The sequence below is a fragment of the Bombina bombina genome, chromosome 10 (genome assembly GCF_027579735.1).
Source record: "Bombina bombina isolate aBomBom1 chromosome 10, aBomBom1.pri, whole genome shotgun sequence".
Lineage (NCBI taxonomy): Eukaryota > Metazoa > Chordata > Amphibia > Anura > Bombinatoridae > Bombina > Bombina bombina.
In genome coordinates, this window is record NC_069508.1 from 45,206,199 (window position 1) to 45,226,693 (window position 20,495).

General features: G+C 41.4%; 1 protein-coding gene across 1 annotated transcript in view; it reads right to left on the reverse strand.

Annotated features, from left to right (window-relative positions):
• Positions 1-20,495, reverse strand: part of LOC128641392 (DBIRD complex subunit ZNF326) — a 68,956-nt gene that overhangs the window by 16,319 nt on the left and 32,142 nt on the right. The window contains exons 6-9 of the mRNA XM_053694018.1: positions 16,965-17,112; positions 16,728-16,821; positions 16,261-16,391; positions 15,642-15,737 (exon numbers count right to left, since the gene is read on the reverse strand). Of these exons, the coding sequence (XP_053549993.1) occupies positions 15,642-15,737; positions 16,261-16,391; positions 16,728-16,821; positions 16,965-17,112 (469 nt within the window). The remainder of the gene's footprint in view (positions 1-15,641; positions 15,738-16,260; positions 16,392-16,727; positions 16,822-16,964; positions 17,113-20,495) is intronic.

The following is a 20,495-nucleotide window of genomic DNA, read 5'->3' on the forward strand; positions in this document are numbered from 1 at the left end:
ATGTATGAAGGAATTTTTCTTAAAATGGAAGAAAATTTTAGCATCGCCAATCGCAGTACAATTGCAATTTGTTGCCCCTATTAGGAAATCGGAAACTTACTTTATTGGTGGCGGATTGTCTCCCTCAAACATGGTCGCCAGATATTAGAAGTATTTAACCAAATTAAGTAGGATAAGCAATATGTTCACAGAACTATACGGAGGTTAGGGGTGGGAGAGAGAGGGAAGGGGTTCCCTACCCTTTTTTTCTCTCTTTTTCTGGTTTTGTTTGTTGTGTTATATGGTGTTATGTAATTTACTTGTGAGAAAATGGTATCCATTCAGGGATAAAGAAGATACTATAGTGATCTTTAGGCTAAAATTGCATATACAATGCTGGGTTTTTTGTTGTTAACTGCTTGGAATTTATTTCATGTTTGTTGGAATATAATGGGGAAAAATAGCCTAGGGTTGATTCTTAGTAATGTAATACAGGTTCAAAACTTTTAGAGCTATATTCTTTTTTCTGTTTCTTTGCTTTTTAGAAAATCTGATTTGTAAACTTTCCCCAAATATGTAAATAAGGTGATACTCTACTTTTTTCTGTACCCTAAATTGGATTACCAATAAAATAAATGGTTAAGGAAGAGTTCCTTCCTGGAAGTTGATGTAAGCCAGAGACTGTTGTCTGACTAATGGGCAAAAGACATCTGAGGTCAAATTAGAGCATTGGAAATAGTTATCAACTCAAACTGATGAAGGGGAGAGCAGACTTCTCCCTGGACCAAAGTTCCTGCGTTAGAATGCAGACAGCGATCCCGCTCCCTCTCGCCTGATAAGTGAGCGTTCTACCACTTGAGCCAATTCCCCGGCAGGTCTCAATGAGTCCCAGACACCTCCACAGCCCAGCAGGCTGGCATCTGGTCAAAACACCTGGGAAGGCCTCAAAAGCATGAGTTGAGGCCAAAGATCCAGCTAAAACCACCACGTTAAAAGATTTGACGTCCCCATTCCAATGACTGAGCATGCAGAACTGCTGAACTCTAACAGAATCTAACAGTCACTGAGGCCGCACAGTGGACAGGAGGAAGGAACTAGGTCTTCCTGACCTCTGACTTAATTGAAAGGATAAAAAACTCCTAAGTAGAATACCCATGTAGCTGGGACAAGGGAGCTCTTTGCCAGCTCCACTTCCATTTGTGGAACGAAGAAAAACAATTTATGCTTACCTGATAAATTTATTTCTCTTGTAGTGTGTTCAGTCCACGGGTCATCCATTACTTATGGGATATATTCTCCTTCCCAACAGGAAGTTGCAAGAGGATCACCCAAGCAGAGCTATATAGCTCCTCCCCTCACATGTCATATCCAGTCCAGTCATTCGACCGAAACAAGACGAGAAAGGAAAAACTATAGGGTGCAGTGGTGACTGGAGTTTGAATTAAAATTTAGAACTGCCTCAAAAAAAGACAGGGTGGGCCGTGGACTGAACACACTACAAGAGAAATAAATTTATCAGGTAAGCATAAATTATGTTTTCTCTTGTTAAGTGTGTTCAGTCCACGGGTCATCCATTACTTATGGGATACCAATACCAAAGCTAAAGTACACGGATGATGGGAGGGACAAGGCAGGACCATTAAACAGAAGGAACCACTGCCTGTAGAACCTCTCTCCCAAAAACAGCCTCCGAAGCAAAAGTGTCAAATTTGGAAAATTTGGAAAAAGTATGAAGTGAAGACCAAGTTGCAGCCTTGCAAATCTGTTCAGAGGTCTCATTTTTAAAAGCCCAAGTGGAAGCCACAGCTCTAGTGGAATGAGCTGTAATTCTTTCAGGAGGCTGCTGTCCAGCAGTCTCATAGGCTAAACGTATTATGCTACGAAGCCAAAAAGAGAGAGGTGGCCGAAGCCTTTTGACCTCTCCTCTGGCCAGAATAAACGACAGAGAAGAAGTTGGCCAAAAATCTTTAGTTGCCTGTAAGTAGAACTTCAGGGCACGGACTACGTCCAGATTATGCAAAAGACGTTCCTTCTTTGAGGAAGGATTAGGACATAAGGATGGAACAACCATCTCTTGATTGATATTCCTGTTAGAAACAACCTTAGGTAAAAACCCAGGTTTAGTACGCAGAACTACCTTGCCTGAATGAAAAATCAGATAAGGAGAATCGCAATGTAAGGCAGATAGCTCAGAGACTCTTCGAGCAGAGGAAATAGCCATCAAAAACAGAACTTTCCAAGATAAAAGGTTAATATCAATGGAATGAAGGGGTTCAAACGGAACACCCTGAAGAACTTTAAGAACCAAGTTTAAGCTCCACGGAGGAGCAACAATTTTAAACACAGGCTTAATCCTAGTCAAAGCCTGGACGTCTGGATTCTCTGCCAGACGTTTGTGTAAAAGAATAGACAGAGCAGAAATCTGTCCCTTTAGTGAACTAGCGGATAAGCCCTTTTCTAAACCCTCTTGTAGAAAAGACAATATCCTAGGAATCCTAACCTTACTCCATGAGTAACTCTTGGATTCACACCAATATAAATATTTACGCCATATCTTATGGTAAATTTTTCTGGTAACAGGTTTCCGAGCCTGTATTAATGTATCAATTACCGACTCCGAAAAACCACGCTTTGATAGAATCAAGCGTTCAATCTCCATGCAGTCAGCCTGTCACTGCTGCAGCGGCATTCTGGTTTGAGTCTCTGGAAGAGGCGATTCGCACAGCACCATTGGATGAGTCTTTGAGCAAGATTAGAACCCTTAAGCTGGCTAATGCGTTTGTTTCGGATGCCGTAGTGCATTTAACCAAACTTACGGCTAAGAATTCCGGATTCGCCATACAGGCGCGCAGAGCGCTATGGCTTAAATCCTGGTCAGCAGATGTAACTTCTAAGTCTAAACTACTGAACATTCCTTTCAAAGGGCAGACCTTATTCGGGCCCGGCTTGAAGGAAATTATTGCTGACATTACCGCTCCAAAACAGAAAGGAACTACTGCTCGTTACAGACCGGGTTGAAAAGCCTACTTCCACCCCTAAGACAGAATGAAGACAGGGCCCCCTTTCCCGGAGACTGATCTAGTGGGGGGCAGACTTTCTCTCTTCGCCCAGGCTTGGGCAAGGGATGTACAGGATACCTGGAAGTTGGAGATTATATCTCAGGGATACCTTCTGGATTTCAAAACTTCTCCACAAGGGAGGTTTCATCTGTCAAGGTTATCAACAAACCTAGTAAAGAAAGAGGCATTTCTACAATGTGTACAAGACCTCTTGGTGATGGAGTGATCCACCCAGTTCCGCGAACGGAACAGGGGCAAGGGTTTTATTCAAATCTGTTTGTGGTTCCCAAAAAAGAGGGAACCTTCAGACCAATCTTAGACTTAAAAATCTTAAACAAGTTCCTAAGGGTTCCATCGTCAAGATGGAAACCATTCGGACCATCCTACCCATGATCCAAGAGGGTCAATATATGACCACAGTGGACTTAAAGGATGCCTACCTTCACATACCGATTCACAAAGATCATTATCGGTACCTAAGGTTTGCCTTCCTAGACAGGCATTACCAGTTTGTAGCTCTTCCCTTCGGGTTAGCTACGGCCCCGAGAATTTTTACAAAGGTTCTGGGCTCACTTCTGGCGGTACTAAGACCACGAGGCATAGCGGTGGCTCCGTACCTAGACGACATTCTGATACAAGCGTCAAGTTTTCAAAATGCAAAGTCTCATACAGAGATAGTTCTAGCATTTCTGAGGTCTCATGGGTGGAAAGTGAACGAGGAAAAGAGTTATCTGTTACCGCTCACAAGGGTTCCTTTTCTAGGGACTCTTATAGATTCTGTAGAGATGAAGATTTACCTGACGGAGTCCAGGTTATCAAAGATTCTCAATGCTTGCCGTGTCCTTCACTCCATTCCAAGCCCATCAGTAGCTCAGTGCATGGAAGTAATCGGCTTAATGGTCGCGGCAAAGGACATAGTGCCATTTGCGCGCCTACATCTCAGACCGCTGCAACTATGCATGCTAAGTCAATGGAACGGGGATTACTCAGATCTGTCCCCTTTGCTAAATCTGGACCAGGAGACCAGAGATTCTCTTCTCTGGTGGTTGTCACGGGTTCATCTGTCCGAAGGAATGACCTTTCGCAGACCAGATTGGACGATTGTAACAACAGATGCCAGCCTACTAGGCTGGGGAGCAGTCTGGAACTCCCTGAAGGCTCAGGGATCGTGGACTCAGGAGGAGAAACTCCTCCCAATAAAAATTCTAGAATTAAGAGCAATATTCAATGCTCTTCTAGCTTGGCCTCAGTTAGCAACACTGAGGTTCATCAGATTTCAGTCGGACAACATCACGACTGTGGCTTACATCAATCATCAAGGGGGAACCAGGAGTTCCCTAGCGATGTTGGAAGTCTCGAAGATAATTCGCTGGGCAGAGTCTCACTCTTGCCACCTGTCAGCGATCTACATCCCAGGCGTGGAGAACTGGGAGGCGGATTTTCTAAGTCGCCAGACTTTTCATCCGGGGGAGTGGGAACTTCACCCAGAGGTATTTGCTCAACTGATTCGTCGTTGGGGCAAACCGGATCTGGATCTCATGGCATCTCGCCAGAACGCCAAGCTTCCTTGTTACGGATCCAGGTCCAGGGACCCGGGAGCGGTGCTGGTAGATGCACTAGCAGCCCCTTGGGTTTTCAACATAGCTTATGTGTTTCCACCTTTTCCGTTGCTACCTCAACTGATTGCCAGGAACAAACAGGAGAGTGCATCGGTGATTCAGATAGTGCCTGCGTGGCCACGCAGGACCTGGTATGCAGACCTAGTGGACATGTCGTCCTGTCCACCATGGTCTCTACCCCTGAGACAGGACCTTCTAATTCAGGGTCCTTTCAACCATCCAAACCTAATTCCTCTGAGGCTGACTGCTTGGAAATTGAACGCTTGATTTTATCAATGCGTGGGTTTTCGGATTCGGTTATTGATACATTAATACAGGCTCGGAAACCTGTTACCAGAAAAATTTACCACAAGACATGGCGTAAATATTTATATTGGTGTGAATCCAAGAGTTACTCATGGAGTAAGGTTAGGATTCCTAGGATATTGTCTTTTCTACAAGAGGGTTTAGAAAAGGGCTTATCCGCTAGTTCACTAAAGGGACAGATTTCTGCTCTGTCTATTCTTTTACACAAGCGTCTGGCAGAGAATCCAGACGTCCAGGCTTTGGCTAGGATTAAGCCTGTGTGACTGTTGCTCCTCCGTGGAGCTTAAACTTGGTTCTTAAAGTTCTTCAGGGTGTTCCGTTTGAACCCCTTCATTCCATTGATATTAAGCTTTTATCTTGGAAAGTTCTGTTTTTGATGGCTATTTCCTCGGCTCGAAGAGTCTGAGCTATCTGCCTTACATTGTGATTCTCCTGATCTGATCTTTCATTCAGACAAGGTAGTCATGCGTACTAAACCTGGGTTTTTACCCAAGGTTGTTTCTAACAGGAATATCAAGAGATTGTTGTTCCATCATTATGTCCTAATCCTTCTTCAAAGAAGGAACGTCTTTTACATAATCTAGACGTGGTCCGTGCCCTGAAGTTCTACTTACAGGCAACTAAAGATTCGACAAACTTCTTCTCTGTTTGTCGTTTACTCTGGACAGAGGAGAGGTCAAAAAGCTTCGGCTACCTCTCTCTCCTTTTGGCTTCGTAGCATAATACGCTTAGCCTACGAGACTGGACAGCAGCCCCCTGAAAGAATTACAGCTCATTCCACTAGAGCTGTGGCTTCCACCTGGGCCTTTAAGAATGAGGCCTCTGTTGAACAGATTTGCAAGGCTGCAACTTGGTCTTCTCTTCATACTTTTTCCAAACTTTACAAATTTGACACTTTTGCTTCTTCGGAGGCTGTTTTTGGGAGAAAGGTTCTACAGGCAGTGGTTCCTTCTGTTTAATGTTCCTGCCTTGTCCCTCCCATCATCCGTGTACTTTAGCTTTGGTATCCCATAAGTAATGGATGACCCATGGACTGAACACACTTAACAAGAGAAAACATAATTTATGCTTACCTGATAAATGTATTTCTCTTGTGTGTTCAGTCCACGGCCCGCCCTGTCTTTTTGAGGCAGGTTCTAAATTTTAAATTATAACTCCAGTCACCACTGCACCCTATAGTTTCTCCTTTCTTGTCTTGTTTCGGTCGAATGACTGGATATGACATGTGAGGGGAGGAGCTATATAGCAGCTCTGCTTGGGTGATCCTCTTGCAACTTCCTGTTGGGAAGGAGAATATATCCCATAAGTAATGGATGACCCGTGGACTGAACACACTACAAGAGAAATAAATTTATCAGGTAAGCATAAATGTTTTTAGGTCTAAGGCAGTTCTTAACTGACCCTCCTGTACCAAGGAAGAATGGAGCGAATAGTCTCAATCTCAAAGGTCGGTACTTAAAACAGTTCATGTCTAAATTAGGATGAAAAACATAATTTATGCTTACCTGATAAATTACTTTCTCCTGTAGTGTAGTCAGTCCACGGGTCATCATTACTTCTGGGATATTAACTCCTCTCCAACAGGAAGTGCAAGAGGATCACCCAAGCAGAGCTGCTATATAGCTCCTCCCGTCTACGTCACACCCAGTCATTCGACCGAGAACCAAACGAGAAAGGAGAAACTATAGGGTGCAGTGGTGACTGGAGTATAATTTAAAAATTTAGACCTGCCATAAAAAACAGGGCGGGCCGTGGACTGACTACACTACAGGAGAAAGGAATTTATCAGGTAAGCATAAATTATGTTTTCTCCTGTTAAGTGTAGTCAGTCCACGGGTCATCATTACTTCTGGGATACCAATACCAAAGCTAAAGTACACGGATGACGGGAGGGACAGGCAGGATCTTTATACGGAAGGGACCACTGCCTGAAGAACCTTTCTCCCAAAAACAGCCTCCGAAGAAGCAAAAAAGTGTCAAATTTGTAAAATTTGGAAAAAGTATGAAGAGAAGACCAAGTTGCAGCCTTGCAAATCTGTTCAACAGAGGCCTCATTCTTAAAGGCCCAAGTGGAAGCCACAGCTCTAGTAGAATGAGCTGTAATTCTTTCAGGAGGCTGCTGTCCAGCAGTCTCATAGGCTAAACGTATTATGCTACGAAGCCAAAAAGAGAGAGAGGTAGCAGATGCTTTTTGACCTCTCCTCTGTCCAGAATAAACGACAAACAGGGAAGAAGTTTGGCGAAAATCTTTAGTTGCCTGTAAATAAAATTTCAGGGCACGGACTACATCTAGATTGTGCAGAAGTCGTTCCTTCTTTGAAGAAGGGTTAGGACACAATGATGGAACAACAATCTCTTGATTGATATTCTTGTTAGTGACAACCTTAGGTAAGAACCCAGGTTTAGTACGCAGAACTACCTTATCTGAATGAAAAATCAGATACGGAGAATAACAATGTAAGGCTGATAACTCAGACTCTACGAGCCGAGGAAATAGCCATTAAAAACAGAACTTTCCAAGATAACAATTTAATATCAATGGAATGAAGGGGTTCAAACGGAACACCCTGTAAAACGTTAAGAACTAAATTTAAGCTCCATGGTGGAGCAACAGTTTTAAACACAGGCTTAATCCTGGCCAAAGCCTGGCAAAAAGCCTGAACGTCTGGAACTTCTGACAGACGTTTGTGTAAAAGAATGGACAGAGCTGAGATCTGTCCCTTTAAGGAACTAGCAGATAAACCCTTTTCTAAACCCTCTTGTAGAAAAGACAATATCCTAGGAATCCTAACCTTACTCCATGAGTAACTCTTGGATTCGCACCAATGTAAGTATTTACGCCATATTTTATGGTAAATCTTTCTGGTAACAGGTTTCCTAGCCTGTATTAAGGTATCAATTACTGACTCCGAAAATCCACGCTTTGATAAAATCAAGTGTTCAATTTCCAAGCAGTCAGCTTCAGAGAAATTAGATTTTGATGTTTGAAAGGACCCTGAATTAGAAGGTCCTGTCTCAGAGGCAGAGACCAAGGTGGACAGGATGACATGTCCACTAGATCTGCATACCAGGTCCTGCGTGGCCACGCAGGCGCTATTAGAATCACCGATGCTCTGTCCCGTTTGATCCTGGCAATCAATCGAGGAAGCATCGGGAAGGGTGGAAACACATAAGCCATCCCGAAGGTCCAAGGTGCTGTCAAAGCATCTACCAGGACCGCTCCCGGGTCCCTGGACCCGTAACAAGGAAGCTTGGCGTTCTGGCGAGACGCCATGAGATCTATCTCTGGTTTGCCCCAAAGTCGAAGTATTTGGGCAAAGACCTCCGGATGAAGTTCCCACTCCCCCGGATGAAAAGTCTGACGACTTAGGAAATCCGCCTCCCAGTTCTCCACTCCAGGAATGTGGATCGCTGACAGGTGGCAAGAGTGAGACTCTGCCCAGCGAATTATCATTGATACTTCCATCATCGCTAGGGAGCTTCTTGTCCCTCCTTGATGGTTGATGTAAGCTACAGTCGTGATGTTGTCCGACTGAAACCTGATGAACCCCCGAGTTGTTAACTGAGGCCAAGCCAGAAGGGCATTGAGAACTGCTCTCAATTCCAGAATATTTATTGGAAGGAGACTCTCCTCCTGAGTCCATGATCCCTGAGCCTTCAGGGAATTCCAGACAGCGCCCCAACCTAGTAGGCTGGCGTCTGTTGTTACAATTGTCCAGTCTGGCCTGCTGAATGGCATTCCCCTGGACAGGTGTGGCCGATAAAGCCACCATAGAAGAGAATTTCTGGTCTCTTGATTCAGATTCAGAGTGGGGGACAAATCTGAGTAATCCCCATTCCACTGACTTAGCATGCACAATTGCAGCGGTCTGAGATGTAGGCGTGCAAAAGGTACTATGTCCATTGCCGCTACCATTAAGCCGATCACCTCCATGCATTGAGCTACTGACGGGTGTTGAATGGAATGAAGGACACGGCATGCATTTTGAAGCTTTGTTAACCTGTCTTCTGTCAGGTAAATATTCATTTCTACAGAATCTATCAGAGTCCCCAAGAATGTCGTCTAGGTACGGAGCCACCGAAATTCCTCGCGGTCTTAGTACCGCCAGAAGAGCGCCCAGAACCTTTGTGAAGATTCTTGGAGCCGTAGCCAATCCGAATGGAAGAGCTACAAACTGGTAATGCCTGTCTAGGAAGGCAAACCTTAGATACCGGTAATGATCTTTGTGAATCGGTATGTGAAGGTAAGCGTCCTTTAAATCCACTGTGGTCATGTACTGACCCTTTTGGATCATGGGTAAGATTGTCCGGATAGTTTCCATTTTGAACGATGGAACTCTTAGGAATTTGTTTAAGATCTTTAAATCCAAGATTGGTCTGAACGTTCCTTCTTTCTTGGGAACCACAGATTTGAGTAAAACCCCTGTCCGTGCTCCGACCGCGGAACCGGGTGGATCACTCCCATTAGCAAAAGATCTTGTACACAGCGTAGAAACGCCTCTCTCTTTATTTGGTTTGTTGACAACCTTGAAAGATGAAATCTCCCTTTTGGGGGAGAGGTTTTGAAGTCCAGAAGATATCCCTGAGATATGATCTCTAACGCCCAGGGATCCTGGACATCACTTGCCCAAGCCTGGGCGAAGAGAGAAAGTCTGCCCCCCACTAGATCCGTTACCGGATCGGGGGCCCTCAATTCATGCTGTCTTAGGGGCAGCAGCAGGTTTTCTGTCCTGCTTGCCCTTGTTCCAGGACTGGTTAGGTTTCCAGTCTTGTCTGTAGCGAGCAACAGCTCCTTCCTGTTTTGGTGCAGAGGAAGTTGATGCTGCTCCTGCCTTGAAGTTACGAAAGGCACGAAAAATAGACTGTCTAGTCCTAGGTTTGGCTCTGTCTTGAGGCAGGGCATGGCCTTTACCTCCTGTAATGTCAGCGATAATTTCTTTCAAACCGGGCCCGAATAAGGTCTGCCCTTTGAAAGGTATGTTAAGTAATTTAGATTTAGAAGTAACATCAGCTGACCAGGATTTTAGCCACAGTGCTCTACGTGCATGAATGGCGAATCCTGAATTCTTAGCCTAAGTTTAGTTAAATGTACTACGGCATCTGAAATAAATGAATTAGCTAGCTTAAGGGTTTTAAGCTTATTTGAAATCTCATCTATAGTTATTGAGTCAAGAGTCTCTTCCAGAGACTCGGACCAAAATGCGGCCGCAGCCGTGACAGACGCAATACATGCAAGGGGTTGCAATATAAAACCTTGTTGAACAAACATTTTCTTAAGGTAACCCTCTATTTTTTTATCCATTGGATCTGAAAAGGCACAGCTATCCTCCACCGGGATAGTGGTACGCTTAGCCAGAGTAGAAACCGCTCCCTCCACCTTAGGGACCATCTGCCATAAGTCCCGTGTGGTGGCGTCTATTGGAAACATTTTTCTAAATACAGGAGGGGGGGGGGGGGGGGGGGGAAGGGTACACCGGGCCTATCCCACTCCTTAGTAATTATCTCTGTAAGCCTCTTAGGTATAGGAAATACATCAGTACTCGCTGGTACTGCATAGTATCTATCCAGCCTACATAATTTCTCTGGGATTGCAACGGTGTTACAATCATTCAGAGCCGCTAATACCTCCCCTAGCAGTACACGGAGGTTTTCTAGTTAAAACTTAAAATTTGAAATGTCTGAATCCACTCTATTTGGATCAGATCCGTCACCTGCAGATTGAAGCTCTCCGTCCTCATGTTCTGCAAATTGTGACGCAGTATCTGACATGGCCCTAATATCAGCGCACTCTGTTCTCACCCCAGAGTGATCTCGCTTACCCCTAAGTTCTGGTAATTTAGACAAAACTTCAGTCATAACATTAGCCATGTCCTGTAGTGTGATTTGTAATGGCCGCCCTGAAGTACTCGGCGTTACAATATCACGCACCTCCCGAGCGGGAGATGCAGGTACTGACACGTGAGGCAAGTTAGTCGGCATAACTTCCCCCTCATTGTTTGGTGAATGATGTTCAATTTGTACAGATTGACTTTTATTTAAAGTAGCATCAATGCAATTAGTACATACATTTCTATTGGGCTCCACCTTGGCTTTTGCACATATAGCACAGAGATATTCCTCTGAGTCAGACATGTGTAACAAACTAGCAAGCTTGGAAATACTTTTCAACTCAATTTACAAGTAATATGAAAAACACACTGTGCCTTTAAGAAGCACAGAAAAAAACTATGACAGTTGAATAACAATGAACCGGAGAAATTATAAAAACCAAATTTTTCCCGGTAAAGGCATAAATTTAGCAAAGGATTGCCCCCATTAGCAATGGATAACTAACCCTTAATAGCAGAAAAAAAATGTACAAAATATAAACGTTTTTTATCACAGTCAAAGCACAATCTCACAGGTCTGCTGTGAGTGATTACCTCCCTCAAAATAATTTTTGAAGACCCTTGAGCTCTGTAGAGACGATCCGGATCATGCAGGGAGAGAAACAGACTTTTGACTGAATTTCTGATGCGTAGCAAAAGCGCCAAAATAGGCCCCTCCCCCTCAGCAGTGAGGGAAGTTCAGTAAACTGTCTTAAAATAAACGACAGCCAAGTGGAAAAACAGTGCCCAAAACAATTTTTCACCCAGTACCTCAGATAATTAAACGATTTAACATGCCAGCAAAACGTTTAAAATCAAATAACATGAAATGTCATTAAACAGCCTGTTGCTAGACGTTCCCACTGCAAGTTAGGCTAAAAGTTATATGCATATAGTATTATCCCAGTGAAGTGCCATTCCCCAGAATACTGAAGTGTAAACATATATACATAACAGCCTGATACCAGTTGCTACTACTGCATTTAAGGCTGAACTTGCATTATATCGGTATTGGCAGTATTTTCTCAGTCAATTCCATTCCTCAGAAAATAATATACTGCAACATACCTCTTTGCAGGTGAACCTGCCCGCTGTCCCCTGATCTGAAGTTTACCTCACTCCTCAGAATGGCCGAGAACAGCAAAATGAATCTTAGCTACGCCAGCTAAAATCATCCAAAAACTCAGGTAGATTCTTCTTCAAATTCTACCTGAGAAGGAACAACACACTCCGGTGCTGTTTAAAAATAACAAACTTTTGATTGAAGATATAAAAACTAAGTATAATCACCACAGTCCTCTCACACATCCTATCTATTAGTTGGGTGCAAGAGAATGACTGGGTGTGACGTAGAGGGGAGGAGCTATATAGCAGCTCTGCTTGGGTGATCCTCTTGCACTTCCTGTTGGGGAGGAGTTAATATCCCAGAAGTAATGATGACCCGTGGACTGACTACACTTAACAGGAGAAATAATTTGGAACAGAATGGAAAAGCTAAAAGGGATCCTTGACTTCTCTCATACCTGAGAATTCTCCTAAAAGCCGAGAAAAGGAACATTTTAAAAATGAATACTAGCAAAACTAAAATTCACTAGAAACTTGATTGACGACAGGAGAGTAAGTTTACCAGGTAGCCAACCCTTACTAAATAAAAAGGAGTTGAGGCTTGAATCTGAAAAGAACTACTTCAGCACCAGATGAAGGAATTATGCAGTCCGAAACAGATTTAATCCTCAGATGCTCCCGACTATCCTTATCACACTATAAGGAAGGCAATATGATAGTAGCAAGCGGAGCAGAAACCTTACTATCTGGATAATTAAATTTCATCTAGCGATTTCCCTTTAAGAAAGAAAAGCAGATAATGCCACAGAACCTCCATTATCACAAAAGTGTTCAAGCTTAAATCTGAAGAATACAACTTCAGATTTCTCCTTCATAAACTACTGAATTCTCTTCCAGCCTAGGAGAGGGACCTCTGTGTAGCGAAACGTGGAACACAGAAACCCTCAAATTCTGAATTATAAATGTCCTCTTGCACTTTCCCTGAGAAAAGGAAACAGACCAAGCCACAGATACCGTAGAGGATACCTGGGCTAAAATTCTGGTACTTCATGTGAAGCCATTAAGGCTTGGGACAAAAAAAAAAAAAAAAAAAATTGCAGTAAAAAAAATTGTATCCTAAGAGACATGGCCTCACCTAAGTCAAACAGCACAATTGACAAGAAAAAAAAAAAAAAACACCACACCCCACAGGGGATGATAAGTCTATAAAAATCCTGAGGCACCCACATCCTGTTATTTAATATTTATAAAACAGAGGGAAGGGTATGAGATGCTCTTAATAAAAAAGCATTACACACTGTAAGAACCTCTAGGACTGATGTATATGCTAGGAGTTTGTCTAGATACTGTAAAGTCACTCTGTGCTGTATCAGCTATTAGAATTATCAGAGTAACATTGTACCTCTACCAGCCACATAAAATTCAACCTGCACATTAAATGTTGAACTAATACACAAAAACAAGTCAGGAATACTTACAAAATGTATTAACCCCTAGTCTCAATACGTGGCTGCGTCCCGTATTATACCCTGCTGCAGGATATATGTCCCAGAATAATGCAGTAGAAAACCTTTCAGAAGTGCATGTCCCCCAAACGTAGAAGACCAAGCACTTACCTGCATCCAGCTGTCTGGCAGGAGGACAGCTCATCTGGCATTAGATGATGCTGCTCCAGAGACCTGTGAAACAAAGAATGACTAGAGTAAACCTACTCAGGCTTTCTATACCAGGGCAGCAACATGTTAATAAAACTAAAAAGCCCACCTCACAAGTTCCCAACTGCTTTAAAGCCACCACTGCCCTACTGAAGAGACCAACGTGGAGTACAGTTAGACCCAGAATGCGATGTTAGATCAGAGCAAGCCTGCTCCGATTTAAAAAAAAAAAAACACAATCTTGATAAAAGAATCTTTATCAGACAATTATTTCACCTCCTCCTTGCACTAGAGGCAAAGAGAATGACTGGGGTTTGTGGGAAGAGAAGTGATACTTAACAGCTTTGCTGTGGTGCTCTTTGTCTCCTCCTGCTGGCCAGGAGTGATTACCAACAGTAATTGATCAGTGGACTAGTCATTGGAAAGAAAATAAAACATCAGGATAAAAACAAAGCAAGAAAGATTAGACCATTACAGTAGCATTTCATAATCAAGCAAAAAAAAAAAAAATGCAATGGCTTAATCAAATTTTAAAATTTGTCAGAAATCTACTGCTTGTTTAAAATTCAATTTGCTTCCCACCTGTATTATGTGACAGCCATTAGCCAATCAGACATGTATAAACTGAACTCTTGCACACTCAGTAGTTGGCACCTCAGGAAGCATGCATAGAGATTACATACGTAGTCAAAATGTGTACAAATTGAAGTCTTAAAGGGACAAAGGTTAAATTACATTTTCATGATTCAGATACAGCATGTAATTTTAAACAACTTTCCAATTTACTTCTATTAAAAAAATGTGCACAGTCATATTTACAATTTTTGAATCACCAGATCCTACTGAGCATGTGCAAGAACTCACAGACTATACGTATATGCATTTGTGATTGGTTGATTGCCATCACATGGTACAAGGGGAGTGGAAATATACATAACTGAAATTTGTTATAAAAAAATCTACTACTCATTTGAAGTTCAGACTAAGTGCTATTGCATTGTCTTGTTATCTTGCATTTGTTGATTATGCAAATCTAATGTGTTGACTGGTCCTTTAAAACAGGACGCTCTAAATTATGTAAGTTTAACCCCCAACAAGCACAACGTACCATGTACATCGCCAGCCGTTAAGGTTTCTTGTTTAAGGGGTTAATTTTAGCTTTAGTTAGTGTACCTAAAAAAAAAAGGCAGGTAAAACATGAATGTACAAATTGTTTCCAAAACCCAGTTATCAGGAGCCTTACTCAGGCCAGATAGTCATTAACTTAACTAGAGCACAGGTGAAAATCAGCTCACCCAGCTCTAGTTAAGATATAATGAATCTGGCCTGAGTAAGGCTCTTGAAGACTGGGTTTGGGAAACAATGTTTTAATGGTTACACCAACCAGCTGATCTGATTTTACCGACCACCTGGCTGGAATTTTAGCCAATATTAAAAGGACACTGAACCCCAAAAAAAAAATCTTTTGTGATTCAGATAGAGCATGCAAGTTTAAGCAACTTTCTAATTTACGCCTATCAATTTTTCTTCATTCTCTTGCTATCTTTATTTGACAAAGGCATCTAAGCCAAGGAGCCAGCCAATTTTGGTTCAGTCCCTGGGCAGCACTTTAATTGGTGGGTGAATTTATCCACCAATCAGCAAGAAAAACCCAGGTTGCTCACCAAAAATGGGCCGGCATCTAAACTTACATTCTCTTTTCAAATAAAGATACCAAGGGAATGAAGAAAAAAATAGGAGTAAATTAGAAAATTGCATGCTCCGATTCACAAAAGAAAAAAAAATATTTGGTTCAGTGTCCCTCAGCTAAAATGAGCTAATTTTTAATTTCTATTAAATTATTAAATCATATTATTTTAAAATTACACATTTTATGCTTTGGCTAGCATAAAATCCAATAGAAAGTAATAAACTGCTCCAACCTGGCTAGTTTATAATACCACCATTCTGTGGAGAACACTGAAATTTACTGACTCCTCTAGGTATACTTTGGTGAAAAGTTAGGTTATGCAAGCATTTAATGACATCTATAGTCTCACTCAATTTGTGCCAACATGGCAATATTAAACCTGAAAGCTAGGATCTCCTTACCTTCAAGAACATTTCATATCGTGCCTTCACAACTGGATTGTTTAACATACTAGTAGCAATCAAAATGCTTGATCGTTTTATTTGTTCCCTGTAGGTCTGTAACAACAAAAAAAGGTTACATTTAGTTGTGTAGGTGCTTCATATAAATTATATTGCTATGATTAACTATTTTAACGTGTATCAGTTTTCTAAGGGTCATAAAACATTTCACAATTGAGAAAATACTTTAATACAAGTTTGAAATTTACTTTAAATATCAAATTCTTTATTTTCTTGATGTCCTTTTTTGAAAGCAGGAAAGTAAGCTCAGGAGTGTGCACATATCTGCAACACTATATAGCAGCAGTTCTGCAACAATGTTATACATTAGCAAAAGCACTAGATGGCAGCACTATTTGCCGACACGTACTAATCCAAACATGTGCACGCTACCTATCTAGATCTCTTCAACAAAAGGCAAATTTCATAAATAGTAAATTACAAATTTTGGGTTTTATGTCCCTTTAATCAAATGCAAAGAAAAAAATGTCACTCAAACTAATAAGCACTGCTGTAATGATGGATAATGGATATTAAAGTTCAGTTTACCTACAGGTTAGGAACAGTTATATGGTCTTACCGCTTTGTTCTTTAAATGTTCAGGAGATTTCAGATGCAACTGTACAGAAATACGTAAACCTGGAACATAAATATTGCAGGCACTGCAATGCACCATCTCAACTCTGAGCATGTGATCCTCAGTCGTAATACCTAAAAAGTCAATAGGGACCATGAGTTTAACCAAGGAACTTTGGGGAGAAAATATACAATATTTGGCACATGCAAAGATATTCCTGTGCTAAATATTTTAAAGTTTGTTCTTGCAAATCAATACAAATGAGGGACTTGCCCAGCAGCCAGAGAAGCATGAAATACTGCAGTATAAATTGTGCATACACATCCATTTCAGACTCGTGCTTGCAAAAGGTTAATGTTAAAATGCTTTAATACACAAACTTTCTCCCATGTCCTTTCAAAACCGTATATGGTTAGTATGCGACTCGTGCATTTGAACACAAAAGCCTGCCCAGCACTAGGTTTACATACCTTCCATCACATCTTTTTCCACTTTGTCTGCAGAGCCACTCTGAGAAGAAGCTTGGCGAGCTGCCGTTTTCTTGTACTTATTTGCAATACTCTCCTTTAAATAAAAAAATAGTATGTTCTATATTAGTCAGTTCCCTGTTAAACCAATATAATTTATATCTCTGTACATTGTCCAAAGTTTGGGTTAAACATTGCTATGGATTGTTTGGCCACAACAGAATGACAAATCCTACTTACATGAAGAAAGTCAACAGCAGTCTGGTCAAACTTTGTTTGCTTCTGAATATGATTTAGCATTTCCTTATGGTAATCACTATTTAAATGTTCTTCAATGCCTTTCTCATCAAAAGATCGAAATTTGCAAAACGAACATGTGAATGCCATCCTAAAGAGATTTTGAATTACAAACATGGTCTTGCACGGACACCAAAGAAACATCAATATGCCAGAAGTTCCTTTGGACTATTTTGTAATCATATTGATGACATCAGAGCCTCAGCCTTGTTTAGTGTTAGTGATCCTAGGACAATTTAGGAATTTCCTTTACATATCCAAGTATTAGTTAGAAATTCCAACGGTAAAATAAAGGTCTCCAACAAACAGATGAGCAATATATTTTACTACTTAACAGATAAATATAGTCTCATTAACTGATTAATCCCAATTGAGGTTGAACACAATAAAATCACTTCAATGTTCTCAACAGAACATTTTGGCAGCTGGTGGCATGAAGTAACAGGGTGTAAACAGTGCAATACATTGAGTTCTGTAATTTATGGAAGTTAAGCTATCCAAAGCACAATAAATTTATAGCAACATTTGTTGAAGAAATTAAAACTTATTAAATCTTGTAGTTGATTAGCTTAATATTGTCTTAAAGTGAAAGCAAACCCTAGAGATTCAAAAAGCTAGGATTTACCATCAGTAAAAATAAAGGCCACATAAATTCATCGGTTTAAAAATCCAGGGCCTTACTATCGGGAAAAACAATTTATGTAAGAACTTACCTGATAAATTCATTTCTTTCATATTAGCAAGAGTCCATGAGCTAGTGACGTATGGGATATACATTCCTACCAGGAGGGGCAAAGTTTCCCAAACCTCAAAATGCCTATAAATACACCCCTCACCACACCCACAATTCAGTTTAACGAATAGCCAAGAAGTGGGGTGATAAAAAAGTGCGAAAGCATATAAAATAAGGAATTGGAATAATTGTGCTTTATACAAAATCATAACCACCACAAAAAAGGGCGGGCCTCATGGACTCTTGCTAATATGAAAGAAATGAATTTATCAGGTAAGTTCTTACATAAATTATGTTTTCTTTCATGTAATTAGCAAGAGTCCATGAGCTAGTGACGTATGGGATAATGACTACCCAAGATGTGGATCTTTCCACACAAGAGTCACTAGAGAGGGAGGGATAAAATAAAGACAGCCAATTCCTGCTGAAAATAATCCACACCCAAAATAAAGTTTAACGAAAAACATAAGCAGAAGATTCAAACTGAAACCGCTGCCTGAAGTACTTTTCTACCAAAAACTGCTTCAGAAGAAGAAAATACATCAAAATGATAGAATTTAGTAAAAGTATGCAAAGAGGACCAAGTTGCTGCTTTGCAGATCTGGTCAACCGAAGCTTCATTCCTAAACGCCCAGGAAGTAGAAACTGACCTAGTAGAATGAGCTGTAATTCTGAGGCGGAGTTTTACCCGACTCAACATAGGCAAGATGAATTAAAGATTTCAACCAAGATGCCAAAGAAATGGCAGAAGCTTTCTGGCCTTTTCTAGAACCGGAAAAGATAACAAATAGACTAGAAGTCTTACGAAAAGATTTCGTAGCTTCAACATAATATTTCAAAGCTCTAACAACATCCAAAGAATGCAACGATTTCTCCTTAGAATTCTTAGGATTAGGACATAATGAAGGAACCACAATTTCTCTACTAATGTTGTTGGAATTCACAACTTTAGGTAAAAATTCAAAAGAAGTTCGCAACACCGCCTTATCCTGATGAAAAATCAGAAAAGGAGACTCACAAGAAAGAGCAGATAATTCAGAAACTCTTCTGGCAGAAGAGATGGCCAAAAGGAACAAAACTTTCCAAGAAAGTAATTTAATGTCCAATGAATGCATAGGTTCAAACGGAGGAGCTTGAAGAGCTCCCAGAACCAAATTCAAACTCCAAGGAGGAGAAATTGACTTAATGACAGGTTTTATACGAACCAAAGCTTGTACAAAACAATGAATATCAGGAAGAATAGCAATCTTTCTGTGAAAAAGAACAGAAAGAGCAGAGATTTGTCCTTTCAAAGAACTTGCGGACAAACCCTTATCTAAACCATCCTGAAGGAACTGTAAAATTCTCGGTATTCTAAAAGAATGCCAGGAAAAATGATGAGAAAGACACCAAGAAATATAAGTCTTCCAGACTCTATAATATATCTCTCGAGATACAGATTTACGAGCCTGTAACATAGTATTAATCACAGAGTCAGAGAAACCTCTTTGACCAAGAATCAAGCGTTCAATCTCCATACCTTTAAATTTAAGGATTTCAGATCCTGATGGAAAAAAGGACCTTGTGACAGAAGGTCTGGTCTTAACGGAAGAGTCCACGGTTGGCAAGAGGCCATCCGGACAAGATCCGCATACCAAAACCTGTGAGGCCATGCCGGAGCTACCAGCAGAACAAACGAGCATTCCTTCAGAATCTTGGAGATTACCCTTGGAAGAAGAACTAGAGGCGGAAAGATATAGGCAGGATGATACTTCCAAGGAAGTGATAATGCATCCACTGCCTCCGCCTGAGGATCCCGGGATCTGGACAGATACCTGGGAAGTTTCTTGTTTAGATGGGACGCCATCAGATCTATTTCTGGAAGTTCCCACATTTGAACAATCTGAAGAAATACCTCTGGGTGAAGAGACCATTCGCCCGGATGCAACGTTTGGCGACTGAGATAATCCGCTTCCCAATTGTCTACACCTGGGATATGAACCGCAGAGATTAGACAGGAGCTGGATTCCGCCCAAACCAAAATTCGAGATACTTCTTTCATAGCCAGAGGACTGTGAGTCCCTCCTTGATGATTGATGTATGCCACAGTTGTGACATTGTCTGTCTGAAAACAAATGAACGATTCTCTCTTCAGAAGAGGCCAAAACTGAAGAGCTCTGAAAATTGCACGGAGTTCCAAAATATTGATCGGTAATCTCACCTCCTGAGATTCCCAAACTCCTTGTGCCGTCAGAGATCCCCACACAGCTCCCCAACCTGTGAGACTTGCATCTGTTGAAATTACAGTCCAGGTCGGAAGCACAAAAGAAGCCCCCTGAATTAAACGATGGTGATCTGTCCACCATGTTAGAGAGTGTCGAACAATCGGTTTTAAAGATATTAATTGAGATATCTTCGTGTAATCCTTGCACCATTGCTTCAGCATACAGAGCTGAAGAGGTCGCATGTGAAAACGAGCAAAGGGGATCGCGTCCGATGCAGCAGTCATAAGACCTAGAATTTCCATGCATAAGGCTACCGAAGGGAATGATTGTGACTGAAGGTTTCGACAAGCTGTAATCAACTTTAGACGTCTCTTGTCTGTTAAAGACAGAGTCATGGACACTGAATCCATCTGGAAACCCAGAAAGATTACCCTTGTCTGAGGAATCAAAGAACTTTTTGGTAAATTGATCCTCCAACCATGATCTTGAAGAAACAACACAAGTCGATTCGTATGAGATTCTGCTAAATGTAAAGAC